A 20,155-nucleotide genomic window follows, 5' to 3' on the forward strand; every position below is an offset into this window, starting at 1 on the left:
TTATGAAAGGATTATCCAGAAATTACTGCTAATATGTATATTGCTTTTATATTTTGAGAAGACATAAAAACGAAAATTAAAAATAAATAACTATTATTTGCCAGCTAATTCAGGGTGTAATGTCTTGAAAAGTTCATACTTCATTTTTGGATGTAAACAGCTCCTCACATCTGATAGTTTAGTAAGCAATTTTTCTTATGGCTTTGGCTTTCCTTTCGGCTGACTTAAACTATTGATAAGCCATGATAGTTAATTCTCCCGGGCTTCCGGCTGCAATTTAACTTTGCTCAAAGGCGACTTAAAATTTGATTTATTGCACACTCAAGTCGGGCTGTCGCTCCGCGAGTCCGTCATTCAGCCAGTCAGCTGTTATGGCTGCCGGTGGCTGATGATGGCCAGGGTATCTGTATCTGGCGGATCGACTGCTGCATAATAAAAATAAAAATTTTGAACGCTGCATAAGAGCATAAAAAAGCAGCAGCTCTGGCGGCGGGCAAACAGGAGCGTGTAAAAGTGCTGTAACTTGGCCGGTTCGCCAATAAAAACAACAGCAGTCCGCGACGAGGCTACAGATACTGCTGCGCTGCTGCTTTGATCAATCAAGCGTCAAAATTATTGCCCCGTGCCAGCGACAGTTCGCGTTGCAAGATGGGCTCGCTGCACTGCGAGATACATGCCACTAATTCCTGAATTCGTTCTCTAGTCAATCGAAAAAGGAAAGCTCTCAAAAATGCATAAAAATAGTGGGTATTTTTAAGTGTAGCCATTCAGCATTTCATTGTCCTTTGTTTAATAATTTCCCCAAAAGTGAGGATTATTTTGAAAGTAAAGCCAGTAAATTAAAGTCACACATTTAATACATTCGTTTTTGAGTGCACAAGGGGGCGGAACGGCTAAGGTGCGGGGAAGTGCGGAGGGGCGTAGCGCGGATGCAATTATAACCATTTCCACGTGACGCTTCATTGGGCCGCGCTCGCTCATTCGCCGCTTTCCCAGCGGCCTGCGCGGATATCGGGTCGAGTTGAGTTGAGTTGAGCTGCGCTGAGTTGGTCGGCGGCAGAAGCCGTTAGTTGTTGTTCATGGCTAAATGGAAATTTATTGCCCACCAGCAACGCCCACACAGCTGCCACCAATTCCAGACCCCAGAAACACACACTCAACTTGCTGTTGCAACTCTAATGAAAGCGAATCGCAGGGGCTTCACCAGAGTTCACCGGAGTACGAGTACGGTGGCCCCAGACCCGCGTAACGTGGCCCCAGACCCTCGTTCTGGAGTGGGTCTCGAATACATAGAGTAGTGCCAGGCATAGAACCTATTTAACTTGCTGTCCAGCAATACATATGTATGTGAATTATATATTTACTGTTCCCTTCTTCCATATTCCAATCAATAATTAATTGAATTTTCTTTATATTATCTAGGAAAGTAAATTGGTTACTTCTAAATGAATGCTGTGATTTAGAGATACATTTACCCTTTAACCAATATAACTTCCCAATATAGGTGTTCCTCCCTGATTTTATGGATTTTTGAGAATAATCCAGTTTGATTTGAATAAGGTGAATCCTGGACCTCTTTTCTGAGTAAATGGGGACCAACTCTGATGATGCAACTTGATGGAGATACACCTGAGGGCAGAACGTGCATCCGTCCATTCTGGAGGCCACCATGCTGCCGCTGCTCAAGAGGCGCCCACTCACACATGCAGCTGCGATGAGGAGGAAGTGCAACATGGCCAGCTCGGATCTTGGAGTGCGCCCAAGAGGTTGATATTATGCCACCGGTGTGGCGCATAATGCAGCTTATCTGGGGAATTAGGCTAGGAATCTGGGAAGGCTGACGAAAGCGACGATATTGCGCTGCACATTGCAATTTCGTATCTTATTACGCAAAGTAACTTGGCCTGACTCACGCTTATCGTTGGCCAAGTGTCCTACTCCTGTCCCAAGAATTCCATTTTTTCTCCCTTTCCGTTTTTTCTTTCAGGGATTTACGACAGCACGCACAGTCAAAGTAGCTAAGCGAATTAAAAAAGTAAACTCGAAAGTAAATTAAATGACGGCCAACTCGAAGACGGAGGAAATGAGAGGCGGCTCAGCCAGCTGATAAGGCGCTAAGCCCGGGAGAAAACAACAATGACTAAGAAAGTGGAGCGGGGATGGATATCGCCAGCCGAAGGATCAGGGGCAGGAGCGGCGACCGCAGCGAGGAAAATGTTTTAAAATGAAATCACTTTTAATGAGTCATTCAAGTGGCATGAAGACGGCAACAGACTCGACTCGACTCGACTCTACTTCACTCCGCTCCTCACCTCACTGGCGAGGAATCCTCACTCCTCGAATTCACTGGGCAGAGAGTCTCGCTATGCTCGACTTGACTAGCCAGCCAGCCAGGCAGCATAAAAATAATAATTTTTACAGCGCAACAAACAAAAAGAACATCGAAAAAATGATGGTAACGAAAGCTGCATTTTAGAAGTTCAACTCCTGAAGACTTAATACCCTTATGGTAGAAATCTATGATTATTATATGTTCGCAATACTCCGCTTTTAATTCTTTCCAAGATGTAATTGGTTTTATAGCTTGCAATCAAATAAAACATTTATTTGGGTAATAGTTTTAAAGTGAATTGGGTTTCCTTAATATATGAAATAGTACTATGATTTTGAATGAATATTAGAAAAATCATAACTTTTTCACTAGTTCCTTAAGTTTTTAATAAAGATTAAAAATCTTAACTACTTTACTAGTTCCTGATTCTTCTCCTTCTTGATCTGAAGATGGATTCTTCCTTCAGTTTCAGAAGTACCCTCCGATAGGGTATAAATAGATTGCCGCGAGAAGGAAGGCAGAGCAATAATGATTTCTCGTACGGACACTGCCAAGTGGAAGCGCCAAGCTCCAGGAAGAGTCAGTCGCCTCCAAACGCCCCCGCATCCTCAGATGCCCCTGCCCGACCATCAGTGCAGGAAATCACTGGCAACAAGTGGCCACGACTCTGGCGGAGATTCAGCTCCTGCGGCCATTTCACTTTGCTTTTCATTTTATTGCTAATTTTTTTTCGCTCTCCCAGCGAGTTTTTGCAAATTATAATGACAGCCCCCGGCCCAGATACAAAATACGGAATACTGTCTAGTAGTCTAGTAGTCAGTTGATGTCGAGTGGAGGATGGGAGGAGACGGCGCCTGGGGGCTGGTCAATGGGGCGAATGGACATTTAATGAAACGAAACAACAAATTGTTTAAACATTATTTGCGCTTTCCCTTTGCCGTTTCGCCTTTCCTTTGCTTTCTTCTCAGCCATTTTCCGAGCAGCCTTTTTTATACACGTTATTGTTAATAAACAGACATTACAAAGCAGATAATGAACGACAAGTAGGAGTAGTAGGAGCGGAGCAGCAGGGCACTTGTCAGAATGGAAATTGAAATTGCGGGCGCTTTGACAGGAAACTGGAAAATCATTCATACAGCAATTTTTCAAAGAGTTGAAAGATTAAATTGAGGGAAAATCAAAGGGTCCAACGTTTATTTTAAAATATGGTGCATACTATATGGCACTATTTGTATGGTCTAAAAAAGTTCTTTGTATAAGGTCATAGAGAAATATTGTATATAGTGCATTTGTTTAAAGATTAAGTTCCTCGAACTTATTGACATCTAAAAGTTTACCCACTTTTCATTTTCCATTTGCGCAATCCTTTGTGCGGATTTTTAATCGTGTCGCCAGTTCCTTCGACTGTGAATGATTTCACTTAACGCTCTCGGGATAGGAAAACAATGTTATCGCTTAATACTTATATTTTCCTGTCATTTAATTTCTTTTCCACTTGGTTCTCTCCGCTTTCTCCTTTGATGCTCGCTGGTAAGTGGTTAGTGGGACTCACTCTCAGAATCGACCCGGTTTTATGGTTCTTTGTTTTCGCGCCAAACGATTTTGTTCAGCGCGATGCCAAATAGAAAATCATCATAATTTTCCTTTATTACCAGACTTCTTACCCATTTGCCATACTTGTTTCCATGCTTTTTACGGACCAACTTTGGACCGATTCCGTAGCTGAAGCTGTAGCTGTTGCCCGTAGCTGCTGCAGCTTTAATTGCCATTGTCATGGCTGGGCTTGCTCATTGCCGTTGTCATTGTTTGTCACAGTCTGTTCCACCAGAGCCCCAGTGCCCATCGGAAAAATAAAAAAGAGGAAAAATAACTTTGTCGGAAACTCCTTTGATTTGTTTTCAGCACAGCAGTATAAAAGTTTCGTACGGAACGAAGAAGCGTCCTGATCCCGAACTGCGAGGAGTGAGCTTAACTTTTTGAAGACAAAACATTTTTGAGTTATTAATGAAAAGTTGTTGTCTATCCGGTGTAGGTACAAGCAGGGCCGGGGCTTCAGTTTATATAGCGAATGCACAAGTGCTAACTAAATGTTATGCTTTCATCATGCTCAGTAGCCCCCACAAAAGTTTCGCCTCCGTCGAAGTACCGAGCAAGTTCCTCCTGGTTATTGGCTTACCTGATTTCTCTCCTGTCCCATTCAATTTGGTTTTGTTTTGAATTTTTCGTTTCTTGCAGACACGCATTTGTTTGCCTAAAGTGCACTTTTTAACTAACTTGTCTAACGAAACTAATGAAAAGATTTGTTATTGGTTTGGTTTGTCTGGTAGGAGTGCGAGAAGTAGCAGCAGCCACACCAACTGCCACCTGGTGGTAGCTGGTAACTTTGCCCAGGGAATTATACATAAACATTGGACCAAACCGGGCAAGAAGAACGCACAACATATACACACACACGGCTCCCAAAAAATATAAAGAAATATGCTCGCAACTTAAAAAAGTAAATAAATATTTGAACAACTTCTTATGGCCAACTATTTGTTTGGCAGGCGAAAAGAACAAGTTTTGGGCCAGGCCAAAGCAAAAAGGTAAGCTCAATACTGCGCCGGGGTGTGGAACTTTCGAAGCCATTATGTAAAAGTTTTATTTCTGCTCGGCCAGGGCCTGGCAATCGACAAGTTTTCCTCTTGGGTGGCTCTAAGTTCGGCAGGAATTGGATTGCCAAATTGTTCAGCACATAATTTTAGAGGCAATTTAACGAAATCAAATTTAAGATAAATTCTTTCAACAAGAATGTGCAAAATTAAGTGTATAAATATTGCTGTAAATTTAAAGTTAATATGTATCCTACGGTTACTAATCCATAAGTTGATTTGCCTAAAACGAACAAAGAGTGGTTTTATTATACCAGACATCTATCTATGTAAATCAATTTTATGAATGAATTCTGTATTATATGCCATATATCTTCACTATTTCCCAGGTGCTTTCAAGCGAATTGTTAAGCTGCTCAAATGGCTTGTTAATATGTTTATAAAGGCCATTCCGCGCTATGTTCGAGCATCTCTAAAAGCCAGCGCTAAATATGGTCATAACCATAAGCCAACTGTGGTCATTGTTCGCCACACAATTGGCATATTAAATTACCGCTTTTGTAGCATATTTAACATAACACTCACACGAACGTAGGCTATTTTTGGCCCCTCGGTTATCTAAACAGATAATTAAGTCCGCTTTGAGCCGCGGCTGTCTGCCAGCTGATTGATTGACTTTATCGGCCGTTCGAGCGGGTCTTATCAACACTAGACCGGAGTCAATCTTTTTGGCCCGGTCCGTCCCCGGCCTATCAAGATGCAGTCAGAAAGTGCATAAAAGACGTATCTCACTGCAAACGGCAATAACAAGAGCCACAGCTCAGCACAGCACCGCAGAACACACCGCAGGAAGGTAGGTAATAGTCTCAGATTAAAACGAGTTCTTAACAGCAATCGTGTAGGCCGAGGAGTGCCATCTTTATGGACAGGTTAAGACAACTTCCTGCGTCCCCGACCCTCAACTCCATCGGCAACGAGGAGTTGCTTGATCGACAGTTCACCATGTAAACGAAACCAAAAAGGATGACACACCACAAGACCATTCCCAGTATTTTATATAAATTAGTTTTTATTTCCAGATCTTAAGGTTAGTTAACATAGTTGTCAGGGTGCGGACGGACTTAGTTACTAACTGCTACATTCTTGTACTTTATTTTACAATTTATGCAGGCATTAGGATCATATAATTCCTAAAGTTCAGATTATAATATCGTTGACGAATGAATATATCATTTCTTGAGCACAAGCATTGCGGTTTCCATACATAGTTCAGAATTTTATACAATTTTTTAAAAATACAAGGCAGTCTTAATTTACCAATTCGTTAAGCAGAATTTCTTTTAAGAAATATAAATTTTAGCTTTATTTCTGCAGTCTAAGACGATTTGACATTTTTATAAACAATATCTACATTTCCATTTCGTATACTTTGAGTCGTGCAGCTGACTTCCAGAAAATGTATCCCAAGTGTAGTAGAATCCCGGCAAATTTATTATCCTCGACATCTGGCGTCGTTCCAGGTGTTTATTTTTTGGCTGGTGGAATCAATCAAGCGCCAGGTAAGATGGCCTGGCGCATTCTGCAGTTTATGACACTCTGTCACACAAAATTTCCAGGCGGCTGCATAAACGTAGCGACATAAATAAACAATTTAAAAATGCATGTAGTAAATTTGATTAATAGCGACAGCTAGAATATAAAAAGCACAGAAAAAATTATTCATAAATGTTGAATGTGTTAAAATGAGTTATTTATGACTTTACATGCAAATCAACGTTTGCAACAGTGGCGTTTCCAAATTAAAATGATTCAATTTTTTTCTTTCTACGTTCATTACCTGCTCATCAATTTGTAATTGGATCCCATGTTATTTAAAACAAATAAGGAAACCTTGGCTGAAAAAAACATTTGTTTGCTGAAATATTCATTGTTAAATGCTGCGAAAGAATTCATATTTATTGCTGAAATGATTTGTGTGAATTATTTAAGCTGAAAAAAATTGAAAATCAATGGATTAATGATTATGATTTCAGCTTCCACTCCATTTCCATTTCCAATCCATATCCAGATCCAGTGACCAATCCAAACCAAACTACAACAATAGCGCCAACGCCTGTGAAAGAAGGAAGAAACGGCACGGAACACGAAAAAGTCTGGACAACAGTGCCCGGCATTAAACCTATAGGATTAGGTGGGTCTGGGGAATTGAGACCTGGACGTTGGACGTTGGTTTCAACACCGCCACTTGGGTGTTTGCTGAAAGAAAAAAGCGCAAGGGAGCAACTCTTTTCCAAAAAAAGCATAGCAATGCATATATTTGTATATGTAAGCATGGAGCTGTGAAACACGCAGCTAGAAAATACTTAGAAGAGGCCAAAGCTCCGGAGCTGTGAGCTGAAACCGTAACTGCAGGTGAAAATGGATTCTGAAAATTGGGTTAATTGATGCTTAGTGTTTTGCTTCAGTAGCGGGGTAGAGTGGGCGTGGGTGGCGTTGTTTAGCGCCAAGTGGCTAATAGTTTTTGCCACCCCCGCCGCGTGGCAACCGGAAGCAGAAACCGGAAATGCGCACAAGGAAATACACACAGACATCGGCACGGACGTATATTCTAAGTTTATGCTAAGAATATCATGAATTCTGCACTTGGCGAAAAGCGACATTACTTATTTCGTTACTCGCTGGTCCTAGAAAAGAATAATATTTATTTTAAATCATATTCTAATTTAATTTGTTCGTTCGATTTGAATGAATGCTCTTGTAAGCGATTTTCATAGAAACGACTCCGCATAAACCTCTAGCAAATACCAAAATGGCGACGTCGTTTACGTTGAGGACCAAAAGGTAAAAAGGTCAGCAAACTGCCACGTAAATGCCATGTATATATATACGGGTAATTAGCATTAACCCATTGTCGAATTATACACACCGGGACTGCCTGGTTCCGTGAGATTGGCAATGAGAGTGGGGGCTCCACTGCTTAGACTCCCCCCACCCGCGCCACCGGACGCGGCAGGACCTGCAGCTCCGGCCGCTGCGCCACCACTTCCGGCTGATCCACTGGCAGCCGCCGGATCGAGCGTCTGGGCAATGAGGAGGAGCAGCAGCAGGGATGCGAAGGTGGCTCTAAGCGTTGGCCGCTGCCTCATCTTGCAATTTGGTATTTTGGCTATGTGCTTGTTGTACTCCCGCACCGGCATCAACATGTTCCATTGGTTGCTTCTTGGCTCCCTGGCTACGATGGCGCTAATTGTGGACGATGCTCTGGAAATAGAAGGGGTAAATGGGTCAGTGATGAATTGGTTTCGGATAAACTGCATTTGTGGAATTAAGGCGGCAAAAAAGCGGTTTATTCTATCTCATTTCGTGTGTCTCACATCTTTCTGGACTGTTAAAAATTCATCTCATGGATACAAATTCGCTTAGCTTTGAGATCCAACTAAACCATCTGCCATACGACTAGTAGCAGTTGCAATTAATGTTCTTTGCAAGTTTATTGTAGCACATCACACACGCAGACTCACACACATACGTACGCAGCCTGTTGCAAAAGTATCTTATGGATACGCTTTGTATCTCAATGTTGTTCGGTTTGCTGCACACACTTCACTTCACCAACTGGTCGCAATTAAAGTTCCTGCAGTCCTGTTTAGTCGACATCTGTTCGACACATACACGAAATGTATCTCGGCCAAACATCAAAATTACACATTTGGCATATAAATTGCTCAATTTAAAATATTTTGCTTGTGTCGAGATGCTATTAAACCAACACACAAAATTACAGACGCTACGCTAATGTATCTTGTAGATACAATTGCGGAAATTGCACTATTATCACACAACCACGAACGACGGCGCACCTTGCTTCGTAGGGAAATTCCATTTCTTGAACACCCATTGGGTTAATTAATTTTTCACTTCATCGATTTATGATCACTTTTGCTTGTTTTCACATACATCCCAACTGCAGTTGTTGTTGCAAAGGGTTAAGTTTCACCTTATTTTGTTTGCTTGAATTATAAATATTAAGATCAGGCAATTGATTTGGTTTAAATTTACAGCTTAGCAGTTTAAATTAAATACTTCTGCCCTAAATTATGAATTTATAGCAGGACTTGTTGTTAATCACAAAAAAAAAACATTACACCTTGTATTTTCGCTGTCTTCAGTTCGCATCTCTTTGTTTATATTTATGCATTGCACTTGTGCCAAGAGCTTTCAGCTTTTCACTGTTTTCCCCGACTTTTTCCCGTTTCGCTTTTCTGGTGGCGTTGGCGTGTGTGCGTTGCTTTTGTTACATTTATAAATGGTTTAGAGCGCACATGTGCCGCACAGCACCAAAACACACACGCACAGCTGTGGCTACAATTTGTAACTGTAGCGCATTTATAACCGCTGGCTCCTTCGATGTCCTTGCTGCCGTTTTCAGATGCTCTCCGCTGCTTGCTGCTGCTACTTTCTGTTTTTCAGCATTTCCAGGACTGGCGGGCGGGCCAATGTTTACACACACGCTCAAGAACTTTTGTTGGTCGTCAACAAACCATCAAGCATTTGCGTTATATTGCTTATCAGCGACCGAGATATGGCAGAGGGTATTGGGTCGTGGGTACTGGTTACTGGTTCCTGGGACCTGGGTACTTGTTCCTTTCGATGCGGTCTGGGCCTCGTATTTGATTTACCCTTCGGAAAAGCGGAAAACGTGCTCACATGCGGCTTGCCTGAATTTTCCACTCGTCTCTCCGTTCGCTTTTGTTGTTTCAGTCAATTGCCGCATTTTAAAAACGCATAAAATTGCTTTATGTTTGCCTTGCCAGTATTCTTCTCATCCTTCCCCCGCTTTCTTTTTTGGGCTTATCCCCTGGCGTAAATTTATGCAAGGCGCCTTAGTTAGGGGCCACAAAACTCGCACATGACAGTCGGCGAGACGCGTTGGCGTTGGGTTTTCCTCCTTCCACTCCACCTTCCATTCCTCCAGGAAAATAATGCAGGCTGCACAGCTGCAGTTCTCCAGGTATGTGTGTGTCTTCGTCGCCGGGTAAGTATCTGTAAGTGGTGCATAAGTGGCAGAGAAATGTTATTGATGATTTATTTGCATTTGGCATTGATATATGCTAATGTTTTTCCCTCGCTATCTGCCTCTTTCGTTGCCCGACTCCCTTGAAAATGAAAACAAAACCGAAAAAGGTTGCTCACGGTTCCAGGCCATGGATTATGTTATCTTTGAACGCGGCCTGGCCTGTTGGCTTTTCAATTTTTCGTGCCGCCGCCAGGCCAGCGAAAGAAGAAATTATTATGGCATTTTCCCCATCTTCCCTGGACTTTCTTAAAGTCATTTTTATTTGCATTTCGTGATTTCGAACAGACACACAGCGATAAGCCTGCAATGCTGTGCCAACTCAAATATTTGATTTAATTCCCTGACATAATAATTAATCACTCGGCACCTTTTACGGGACGTGAATAACCCCGGGGTCTCGTTTATTTGTTTATAATTAAATATTATTTGGCAGTCCAAATGAGACAGCCAAGCCGAGTGGCATTTATCAGTCGTTCACTTTGGCTAGTTTCGTTTTTCTTACTTTGTATTTTATGTCTTTCCCTTCCCTCCCTTCTTTCTCCCTCCTGCCTAATGAGTTACAAATTTGGTTTTTCAGTTGTTTAATGGCTGACAGCATTATAGATTAGTGGCCGAAAGTTTTTCTAGGCCGCCACTCCGCCCTCCCTTCTATTTTTTCTATGCCATTTACATGGGAGATCTGGGGACCGTTTGCCCCGCGGCCCTTTTTGTCGACCGTCTGTCGCCGGTTCGGTTTTTTTGTATCTGGCTACTTGGTGGGTCTGCAGATACAAATGTATCTACGATGTGTGTTTTTCTGGACTAATAGCTGGCTGCCAATGGGAATTTGTGTTAATTGAATGCTCGTTATGAATGTCCGTTGGCATTTTAATTTTGGCAGAGATTATTTGGTTATATAATACTTTGGACAAGGGTAATTAAGTGCACATATATAAATATATATAATATACAGCATAATTACAAGGTCGGTAATCATATACATTAAAAAAATTTCAAACGGTGCTGATGATATACCTGTTGCCCTTGTTCGCCGCACAGCATTTACTCTTCGGGAGCATTTCTTGGGTTAATTTACTTAGTCAAATCTGGGAATGAAAAAGTTTTCCGCTTGATGCGACTCAACTCGCTGGGTCGATTAGCATATTGGGAGGAGTACGGGCTCCCTAAGAGATTGCCCCATTCCGCATTAAAAATTCATGCTCCCAACTGACAGGCCTTGAGATACATTTGAAATTCAAGTGCCAAGGCACACGCGCATCGCTAAAAGTGTCAAATTGGCAAAAGTGGACTTGGACTTGAAGGGGAAGGCAGCGCCAGCAAGGCAAAGCAGAAACATTCTAAAACAAACTTTGATGCCCTCTGCGATGTGCTTTGTGTGTAAGTGTGCTTGTGTGTGTGTGTGTGTGCGGGGTCCATAAGAAGAAGAAATTGATATCATTTATCAAACTGACACATACACAAAACAGCGAGTGAGGCTGTGGAGCGAATCTTTTCTTGGGCAACTTTTGCAAATGAGGCAGGCAGCCAGCCATTCGGCAAACGCCACATAAATAAACGGGGGATGGGAGGCCTAATTGAATTCAGCGTTGCGAGAGTAAGCGAGAAATACATAAATAATCGGACGAGATCGCAGCTCTGCCGCAAAATTAGTTCATTAAAGAAGTTCGGGCGAGATTTGCATACGAAACAAAAAATCGACATCCCCGCCGAAAAACCTCAAAAATGAAACGCATAAAAGCGAAAAATAAATGCAAATTAAAAGAAGAAAAAACAATGCAGAGAGGGCTATCCAAATGTTTTTTTCATTTTCGTTTTTTCGGGGCCAACCCAAAACTCCGCCCACTCGACAGAAAGAAAAAGTTCCAATTGCCAAAAACTTCAAAAGTCAGCAACATGCAACATGAATATCAAAATCAGAGAGGCAGCTATAAAAAGCATATAAAAATGCTACGAAAGTGGCTACTACTATGTGTATGCATGAAAAGAGTGTTGGCGCTGCTTGTATTTATATTTGTATTTCGAGGAAACGAGTGCAGCAAATCAATGCCCAACAAACGGAACTATGAGAGCTGCGTGTCAGGGCCAAAAAAGAAAAGAAAGAGCTGAAAAATGGGAGGATGAGGAGGTATGAGGACTACACGCATATACATAAGTACACAGACCCCAACGAATAATTCCGGGAAACCCTCTCAGCGATCACAGGCCCAGCCCACTTGTAATAAAAAATATTTTCAATAATAAAGTGTATTAAGTTGTGAAGTGCACACAGCCATGCAGGCTGGAGTGAAAATAAATGAAATGTGAACCATGGAAAAGCTTCGAAAAGCAATAAGAGCGAAAATTCTCCATCCGCTCCTCTTTTTTTGTATTTTATAGATACATATTTGTGTATGTGTGCTATTCACAAAACAGAGAAGTACAAAAAATAACGAAAAATATATATGTGTGTGGAGTGGCGACGCCGCTGTATGAGTTGCGTGTAAATATAAATATTTTTTCCATACAAATACCGAAAAATGGGTGACGGAGATGGGAGTTACATTCCATGGAGACAACTCTGGTTTGTTGATTCTACGGATACGAATACGAAATACAAAATACGAAATACGAACGAATGAACGATCGCATGAATGTGTCAATGGCTCAAAACGATTTATACAGCATATTAAATTCTGACATCAATGTTTGATTGTCCATACATGAAATGTAATAAAATGGAGGAGTAATGAAATCGAATAAAGTGTAGCTGCATCTAAAATTGATTTCCACTCCCTGAAATTGAAACTCATGTGGGGTTCGATTGTAGTTTCACGTTTAAGGGGATTACACTGAAATTGAAGTGGCTGCTGCACTCTGGAAATCTAGACTTTCCTCTTATACATTTTATTTTATTTCACTTCACTCTTCTTTTTTCCGACTGACCCCAGGCTGACTCTGTGCACCCATTGTTGTTGTTTGCGCAGGAGGGGATTCGAAGAGGCCACCAAAAAGCTGAACCGAATTGGATTTAACCTCTTTCGGGCCAGACATCAGAGCAGAGCAGAGGTGGATGGATGTATAAGCCCACTCGCACACGTGCCGGAGGTGAATGCCAGAAGGGATTTCTGTTATGCAGAGAAGCCAAATTCAAATTGCTGCATACTTGTTGATGCAGTGAAATGTCTTCTGGCTCAAAATGCCACTACTGGAAGTCTTTGGGAGGCGGGGAGAAGCGATGCTGAGATTTATAACTTTCTCAGGACTCACAATTACGTAGTAAAGTGCTCACGATACACACGATGAGTGAAACAACCATTTACTATCTCTAGAGTTAGCTAAATATGCAGAGATTTAGTTGTGAACGTGCCTGATTTATATTTCCTTTCCAAACCTATACATTATATGCTGCCCACAAAGATATTTCTCCCTTTTAAAAATTCCTGTTAACCCTTTTTAAAGTGCCGCAAATTGATGACCAATGCCCGTTGAGCCAAATTCCATAATGAGCAGGTCAATTTGCAATTCTCTCTGTGCTGGTGCTGCCCCATTCGACACCAGTGTCTCATCCCAGTCTCACCCCTTCGGTACGCCCTCAAATGGGCTCTGTGCCCCAAAATATTCCTTAGTTAAAGGGGCAATATTCAAATGGCAGTCATCCACAAATTATCGCGCTTCGCACAAACCCGCGCACCTGCCTCAGCATATGCTAATTAAAGGGGCCGCTCGCTCACTTTGGGGCGAACTAACTGGGTCACGGGAATGACATCGGGCGAATTTGCACACCGATAGATTTATGTAAGTATGGAGCCGGCTAACGGCATTTGGCCAGGCCCCAAAGAAGAACATTATGACGGGGATGACGCCTATGGAGCCTGCAGAGAACTATCAATCTTGTGCGAGCGAGCATAATTCATAGCCAAAGGGGTTGGCTGCATCTCTCGAAGCTCTTCTGCATATGGCACAATAACCAACGCCTACTGCAACGCCTACACTGCAATCCGAGTTCGAGTGCGTTCTTGAAAAGTGCATCCTTGAAAAGTGCATCCTTGAAAAGTGCTGCGCCATGTTTGGATTGCACGAGGCAAACGCTTCCTACTAAACACTTTGTTTGATAAAGATACAGGGCTAGTTACACAGACTAGTGAAGTTTAATACAATCTGGTTAATGTCTCCAGTTAACAATAATATATAGTGTAAATTGTTCTCAGTGCTAAGGAGGCGTGGTCGGTGTGTCCGTGCAAGTTTTGGGACAAAAGGCAATGTCAGTTGCGGTTCTTTTAATGAGCCGCCAAAGCGTGAAAAGCGCAGCGATGCCGTCCGCCTTTTCCTCCAGTTTTCCCCCGCTCTCAGCTGGAAAAGGTGAGACGGGCAGGCAGGCAGCTTGCCAGGTTGATAATTATGAATGGAGCCAACTGTGAGCTGACACAAAACAAACTCAACCCACATGGGGCCATTGAGCTGTCAGCTGTGGCGACCTCGCTGATGCGGCAGCTACACCCAAAATGCAACGCCCCTGCAGAGGTAAGCAGCTTAATCGAGCTGCATCTACTAGCTGCATCTCTGCCACAGCCCCTAAAAGCAAGCCGTGCCCAGACCCGAGCCCAAGCCCATCCACATGGCCATAGTCGGTGTCTGTGCCGCCGTTATCATTAGTTGCATCTTAGAGGCACTCAGCTGCAGCTGAAAAGCTTTCAAACCCGCTCCCCACCTCCGCACTGAGCGAAAATATGCACACCACTTGGGTAGGAGGTGACTTAACTGCAAAGTTTTGTCACTCCATTTGGTCAGGTGAATAAAACAGTATTATTGTCATCTTACCAAATTGACGATCAAATCGCATAAAATCACCCTAATTCGTTCGAGTTAGCTGCGTTTGAGTATAATTCTTTCAGTGTAATGCCCATAACCAAGCCCCAGCCAAGTGCAGAATGCATGGATAGGCCAGAGCTAAAGGGAAACGCTGAAGCGGGACTGGAAAAGGAGAAAGAAGGCAGGTTGGTCGCTGCGGCTGAGCGTTTTATTAATTTATTGCCCTGACGATAGTGGAACAAATCTATTAAAATGCGCATATTAAGCCGAAAGCAGCTTAAGTAAATTACGCACTTATAGATGGCAATAACGAAAACGAATCGGGCTCAGAATCAATGGGGAACTGGGCACAGGCAATCAGCGACGGGAATTAAAAAGAGCAGCCCAAGATGGCCAGCTAAAACAAAAGTCAGGTCGTGGCTGTAAAAATGGTTTAATGAAGGCTCTAAAACTTATGAAATAAAAGTCAAGTAGATTCGGAACGGGAAGGGCTGAGTCTAAAGTCGAAGTTATGGTACCCTGCTAGTAGAACAAGATTGAGAATAAAGATAGTCAGAGGTAGCTACATAAAATCCGTAGTAACATAACTTTTCCTAAAAGGTTAAATTAGTTTATTTAGTTGTTGCCAGACTTTATAATAATTTCTTAGTTATGTCAAACTAGATACAAACAGCCTTTAAAGAGAAATACAAACTTAGTTTAGTGCTTTCCCATTCAAATTTCTTTAAAATCTGATTTACCATATATTAAAAACAACCGATTTTATGGCCAGAAAAACTCCAATACATCCAATCCAATTTCGTGCTTCTGTCAACGATTTCAACGAAACCTTTCAGGGAAGCGTAAAAACAAAAACGGATAACACCACATCGATTTTTCAATGGCATGGACATAAAAAGAATTCAAAAACGAACAAAAGCCGAACAAAAACTTATCATTAAGACCATAAATAATTAGTAACCCTTAATGGCGAAGCGAAAAACGCGGCCTCTGATTTGGCTCAAAAATTGCCTAATTAGTCACGGTTCCATCGGTAGTAAAATGCGTAAATAATGCATAAAATATGGCAAGTTCTTTTTTTTTTTTGTATGATAAACGCTAGTGTGTTTTTTGTGAGCTGAGAAATTTGAGAAATTGTTTTCGTGTATTTGTTGTTTTCTCGCCTTTGTGTCGGGTTCTTTATTCTGTTTCCCCCCCCCCCCATCCAACCTGGGCGGTGGTTTATTTATGGCTTTGCATTTATTAAATATATATATATATATATATACATATTTGTATCTGCCTTGCGTAACAGGTTGTACCGTGTGTGTGCGTTGAGTTATTTAATATCAATTAGGGACCCACTCCACAGTGTCTGGGCACAGCTGATTTCAAAATAACGACACGCATTTCACTTTATTCCGCATCGGGTTCCACAGTTTATTTTCGCTCCTAAGAGCCAAACAAATGGCTGCAATTAGAACAATATGGCGAAACGCGGACAATTTGGAGGTTTACGGGGCTTGGGGCTACAACAAATGTGTGGCAAGAGGTCAAATTGATCGGCCCATGAATATTGATAAATGATCGACACTCGATCGTTACCGAATGAGAACGGCTGAAGTTTTTTCTGCATGTGCTGTAATTGCTTGACATTTGACTGAGTTCATTGTTCGCTTTTTATACTCGCTTATACATATCTGCTTATTTAACCAAGTGTTTGTACAATCAACGGGGAGACATGACATTGATTGATTGGGGAAGAGATATTTATATTATCTGGAAGTGATTGTTCTGGACGCTTATTTGGGGTCCGATGTTTCTTTAAAATTAATCAAAGAGCACATAAGGGAGGTGGCAATGAAACCAGTTTGCTTCAACATTTATGAACTTTCCAATCAAATTATACTTTGCCAAGTATCTAGCCAGGCATATAATTAATATATACGGACTTCTTATATTTTTTTCCTAAAATCCTTCACTAATTTATGGTGAAGAAATGCTGTGCGGTATCAGAATTTTGCACCACAAAAATCACACGCTAAGTGAATCTGATTTGTCCATGAAGCAATTTGTTTGAAATCCAATAATAGGACCACAACCACAATACAGTTTGTATATGGGCAAAGAATCGACGCACAACAGCAACAATGGACCTGGCAAAACCAGCTCATTATAAATTGGATTGAAATTCATTTTTAATAATTAAAGAGCTCGACTAAGGCCGAAAAAGAATGATGCCCTGTGTAGCGTTTTATATGTGCGGAATATGTTCCACTAATTTGCGGCCTATCTAATTAATGGTTGCTGTTCCCCTACTTGGAATTCTTTGGTATTATTATTTTTCCGATGAGCGCTCCGAATGGAAAATAAATAAATTGATTGGAGGCGCGGATCCATTGGTTGCGGCCGATTGAGTTTGAAAAACGTTTACAAAATATGTGCCCACTAATTGACAATTAAGCAGGAAGTACATAGTTGAGCGCAGCATATACATATGAATGTATATGTATGTACGTCTGAATTGGATGATTGATAAAAGCGCTTCGAGTTTGAATATCGAGGGGCGTGGAAGCGTGCCAGACATTCTCTCCACGGGGGAGAAAACTAAGCGGCTAACTGATTTCCGAACAAAACTTTCAACATATTAAAACTGCACTTGCCGGGATGGATATTTCCCCTGGTCTGCAAAGGAATGGCAGCACAAGGCGCTCAAGTATGTTGAACACGCGTCAAGTTCCTGCGGAAAACTTTTGCGTCAACTTTTGCAGGACCAGAAGACCCCAGACGAAGGTGAGCTTCAGTTGGCCTGGGCACTTAAGAGCCATTGACAATGGCAGCAGAAGCATCAACAGCAACAGCAGCCAGCAGCAGCAACAACAATAACAATAATTCTAATTAAAGTTTTCAATTTGAAGTTTCGACTTCCCCAGCCACCCGGCCACCCAGAAAGAGAGACTCTTATCGCAAGGCAACGTCGTAGGCGATGAAAACAAAGCCGAGCAGACAATGCCAGCAAACAGACAATGGAGCGCCATCGAGTACAAAGCAGTCCCGAAATGATCCCAAGCTCAAAACACTGGGAAAAAAGACGAGATAAACTGGCTGTCTTCCTGCAGTCTCACATACTAATAGTTGCTATGATAAATTTAAGATCAAACCAGCAGCTCATCGGAAATAATCGACATTCTATCGGAGTTATCGATTAAATCGATCCTTCGAGGGATACATAAATATTACAAACAATCTTTTACATGAATTTGGTCTATTATCTAAAGTTCTCATTGACTAAAATCCAATATATTTTGCATTGTGCACTCCGGCTAGGTGTAATCTAATAACAAATAACTTTGGGAAGTATTAATCATATTCCCCGGCGGCGTGTGCGTCCTTGTGTGTATGTGTGTGTGTGCCGGGGTGTTTTGTGCGTGTGCTGCTTCTACTAATTATAAGTTTCAATTGTTCACTGAATGCATTCGGCTGGCGCTCCATTATAGAACTCTACTTCGGCCCGAACCCATCAGGCGTGCCTAAGCGGCTCAGACCATTGAGGCATGCACTCGGCCAACTAACTATGAATCATGCAACGAGATGAAGCTCAGTCTGAGACCCACGGCCTATGCTCTGCCTGATAATAATAATCTGCATAATCAACATCATAATGCAAGCAGACAAACACACAGACACACACTCACACGCCATGAGCCACAAAAAGGGAGGCTGGCTGTCTGGCAAAGAGCTTTTGGCCAACGTCAAAAATAAAATTTCAACGAGAATCGGCAAACAAAACAATTTAATAAACGAAATTACATTTTTGGAAGATGTTCTGGCAAGGGGAAAAAAATACGCTTTTAAATTGGTAGAAATTCCAAATGTTTGCCTTCATTGTCGTTTGGTTTTCATGAAATGCAATGGATTAATTTTCTCAAAAGAGTTTTATATTTCCGAGATACAATAACTTCGATGTTAACATGGAACCAACATTTCGATGAGAGATGTTTATATCGGTTTCGAGGTGTTTGTTTTCATAAATATTTAGCAGCAGCAATCACCAGTAGTTATAAATCTTCCTCGAGCGCAACAAAGCAATTTGTAAGTTGGGTACATAGTTTCTTGGATCTATCCAAGTAGATGCAGCCACAGAGAAAAATGCTATGCAAAAATGGGGAGAATGAGTTTGCGGCACGGATTGTTTGCATATGGCGGTGGCTCTCTGTGTGCTCATCCGAAGCTGTAACCGAAATTATTAAAAGCGGTCACAGCATAAAAAATAGAAATAAAGAGAAAACAAAAATAAAACCGTAGAAGGCAGCACACAAAGGAGCGTTGACAGAGAAGCGATGAACCAGGGAAAATCCCCCCCAAACCTCACCATCATCGCTCCCATTGAAAGCTACCCGCCCACGCTGAAAATCCAGCGCCATGACAAATCAATATTGGTTATTTTTGTATGCATGAAGTGGGGGCGTGGCGGCCGTCTGCCCTACCCTCCTCCCCGCCACCGACTCCTCCGTTGCCAAAATAATCATCACAAACTTTGACGCAGCACTTAATAAACTCGCAGATACGGGTTCAGAAAAGTATCTCATAGATACGAAATACAAGTACTCGGCACTCCAGCATGCATAAATTAGTCCGTTCGTTGCCTGTCTCGCGGAATGTTGGCCGAAAAGCATTGGCGGCGGACGGGGAGAAGGATACCGCGACGGATTGACAAGCGCGATTCCGAGTAATTAAGAGGGAGTTGGGTTCGACTCCCACCCCTTAGGAGTGGGTCCTTGAGGCGGAATTAGATATTAGCCCGCTGCAGGTATGTGTATGTGTATGTGTGTACCGATGGCTGGTTAACCCCCAGAATCAACGAAACTAAAAGTGTATTTCGTTGGAGGATAGCTTAAATTAGTGATCACAAACAGGTAATCGCAATTGAGGTATTCAACTGTGGATTGGAAGAATGGGTTCCCTAACCAAAACCAGTATAATGATTGATGGAATACCGATTATTGCGATATTAAATTAGCTGTGAGGACTTTATTTCCTCATTAGGAAGAACTGCTAGAACAAAATTCGGAATAGTTGTTCCTACAAAAACAGGTCAAATTAAACTTTATCCTATCATTCAAATGATTAAAGATCCTATCCAGTTTGGCCGATCATTAATTTGATGTCTCTAGTGTATATATAGCCTCTTGCATTTATTCTCCGACTTGCATCGGTTGCACTGATGAACGTTTTATTAGCTCAATCTTCGGGCTGGCAAATAGCAATTACCAACTTGGGTGCAAACTACCATTTGTTCACTGCCCATTGGATGCAACGCAAAGCGACCGAGCAACAAGTGAGCCAGCTGCTCCTCTCAAATTTCCGACCTCGATGCCAACGTACAGC

At 42.0% G+C, this 20,155-nt stretch overlaps 1 protein-coding gene across 4 annotated transcripts in view; it reads right to left on the reverse strand.

Annotated features, from left to right (window-relative positions):
* Positions 1–5,972: 5,972 nt before the first annotated feature.
* The window catches only part of LOC6618225, a 69,557-nt gene continuing 55,374 nt past the window's right edge, over positions 5,973–20,155 (reverse strand). Inside the window, exons 1-3 of one of the 4 annotated variants that reach the window (XM_032718503.1) lie at positions 8,784–8,953; positions 6,761–8,184; positions 5,973–6,543 (exon numbers count right to left, since the gene is read on the reverse strand). In XM_032718503.1, the coding sequence (XP_032574394.1) occupies positions 7,824–8,184; positions 8,784–8,821 (399 nt within the window). In that variant the 5' untranslated portion in view covers positions 8,822–8,953 and the 3' untranslated portion in view covers positions 5,973–6,543; positions 6,761–7,823. Of the gene's footprint in view, positions 8,185–8,783; positions 8,954–9,284; positions 9,967–20,155 lie in introns of those variants that run through there. The other 3 variants (XM_032718492.1, XM_032718497.1, XM_032718514.1) reach the window with 3 other exon arrangements.

The sequence above is a fragment of the Drosophila sechellia genome, chromosome 2L, assembly GCF_004382195.2.
Source record: "Drosophila sechellia strain sech25 chromosome 2L, ASM438219v1, whole genome shotgun sequence".
NCBI lineage: Eukaryota > Metazoa > Arthropoda > Insecta > Diptera > Drosophilidae > Drosophila > Drosophila sechellia.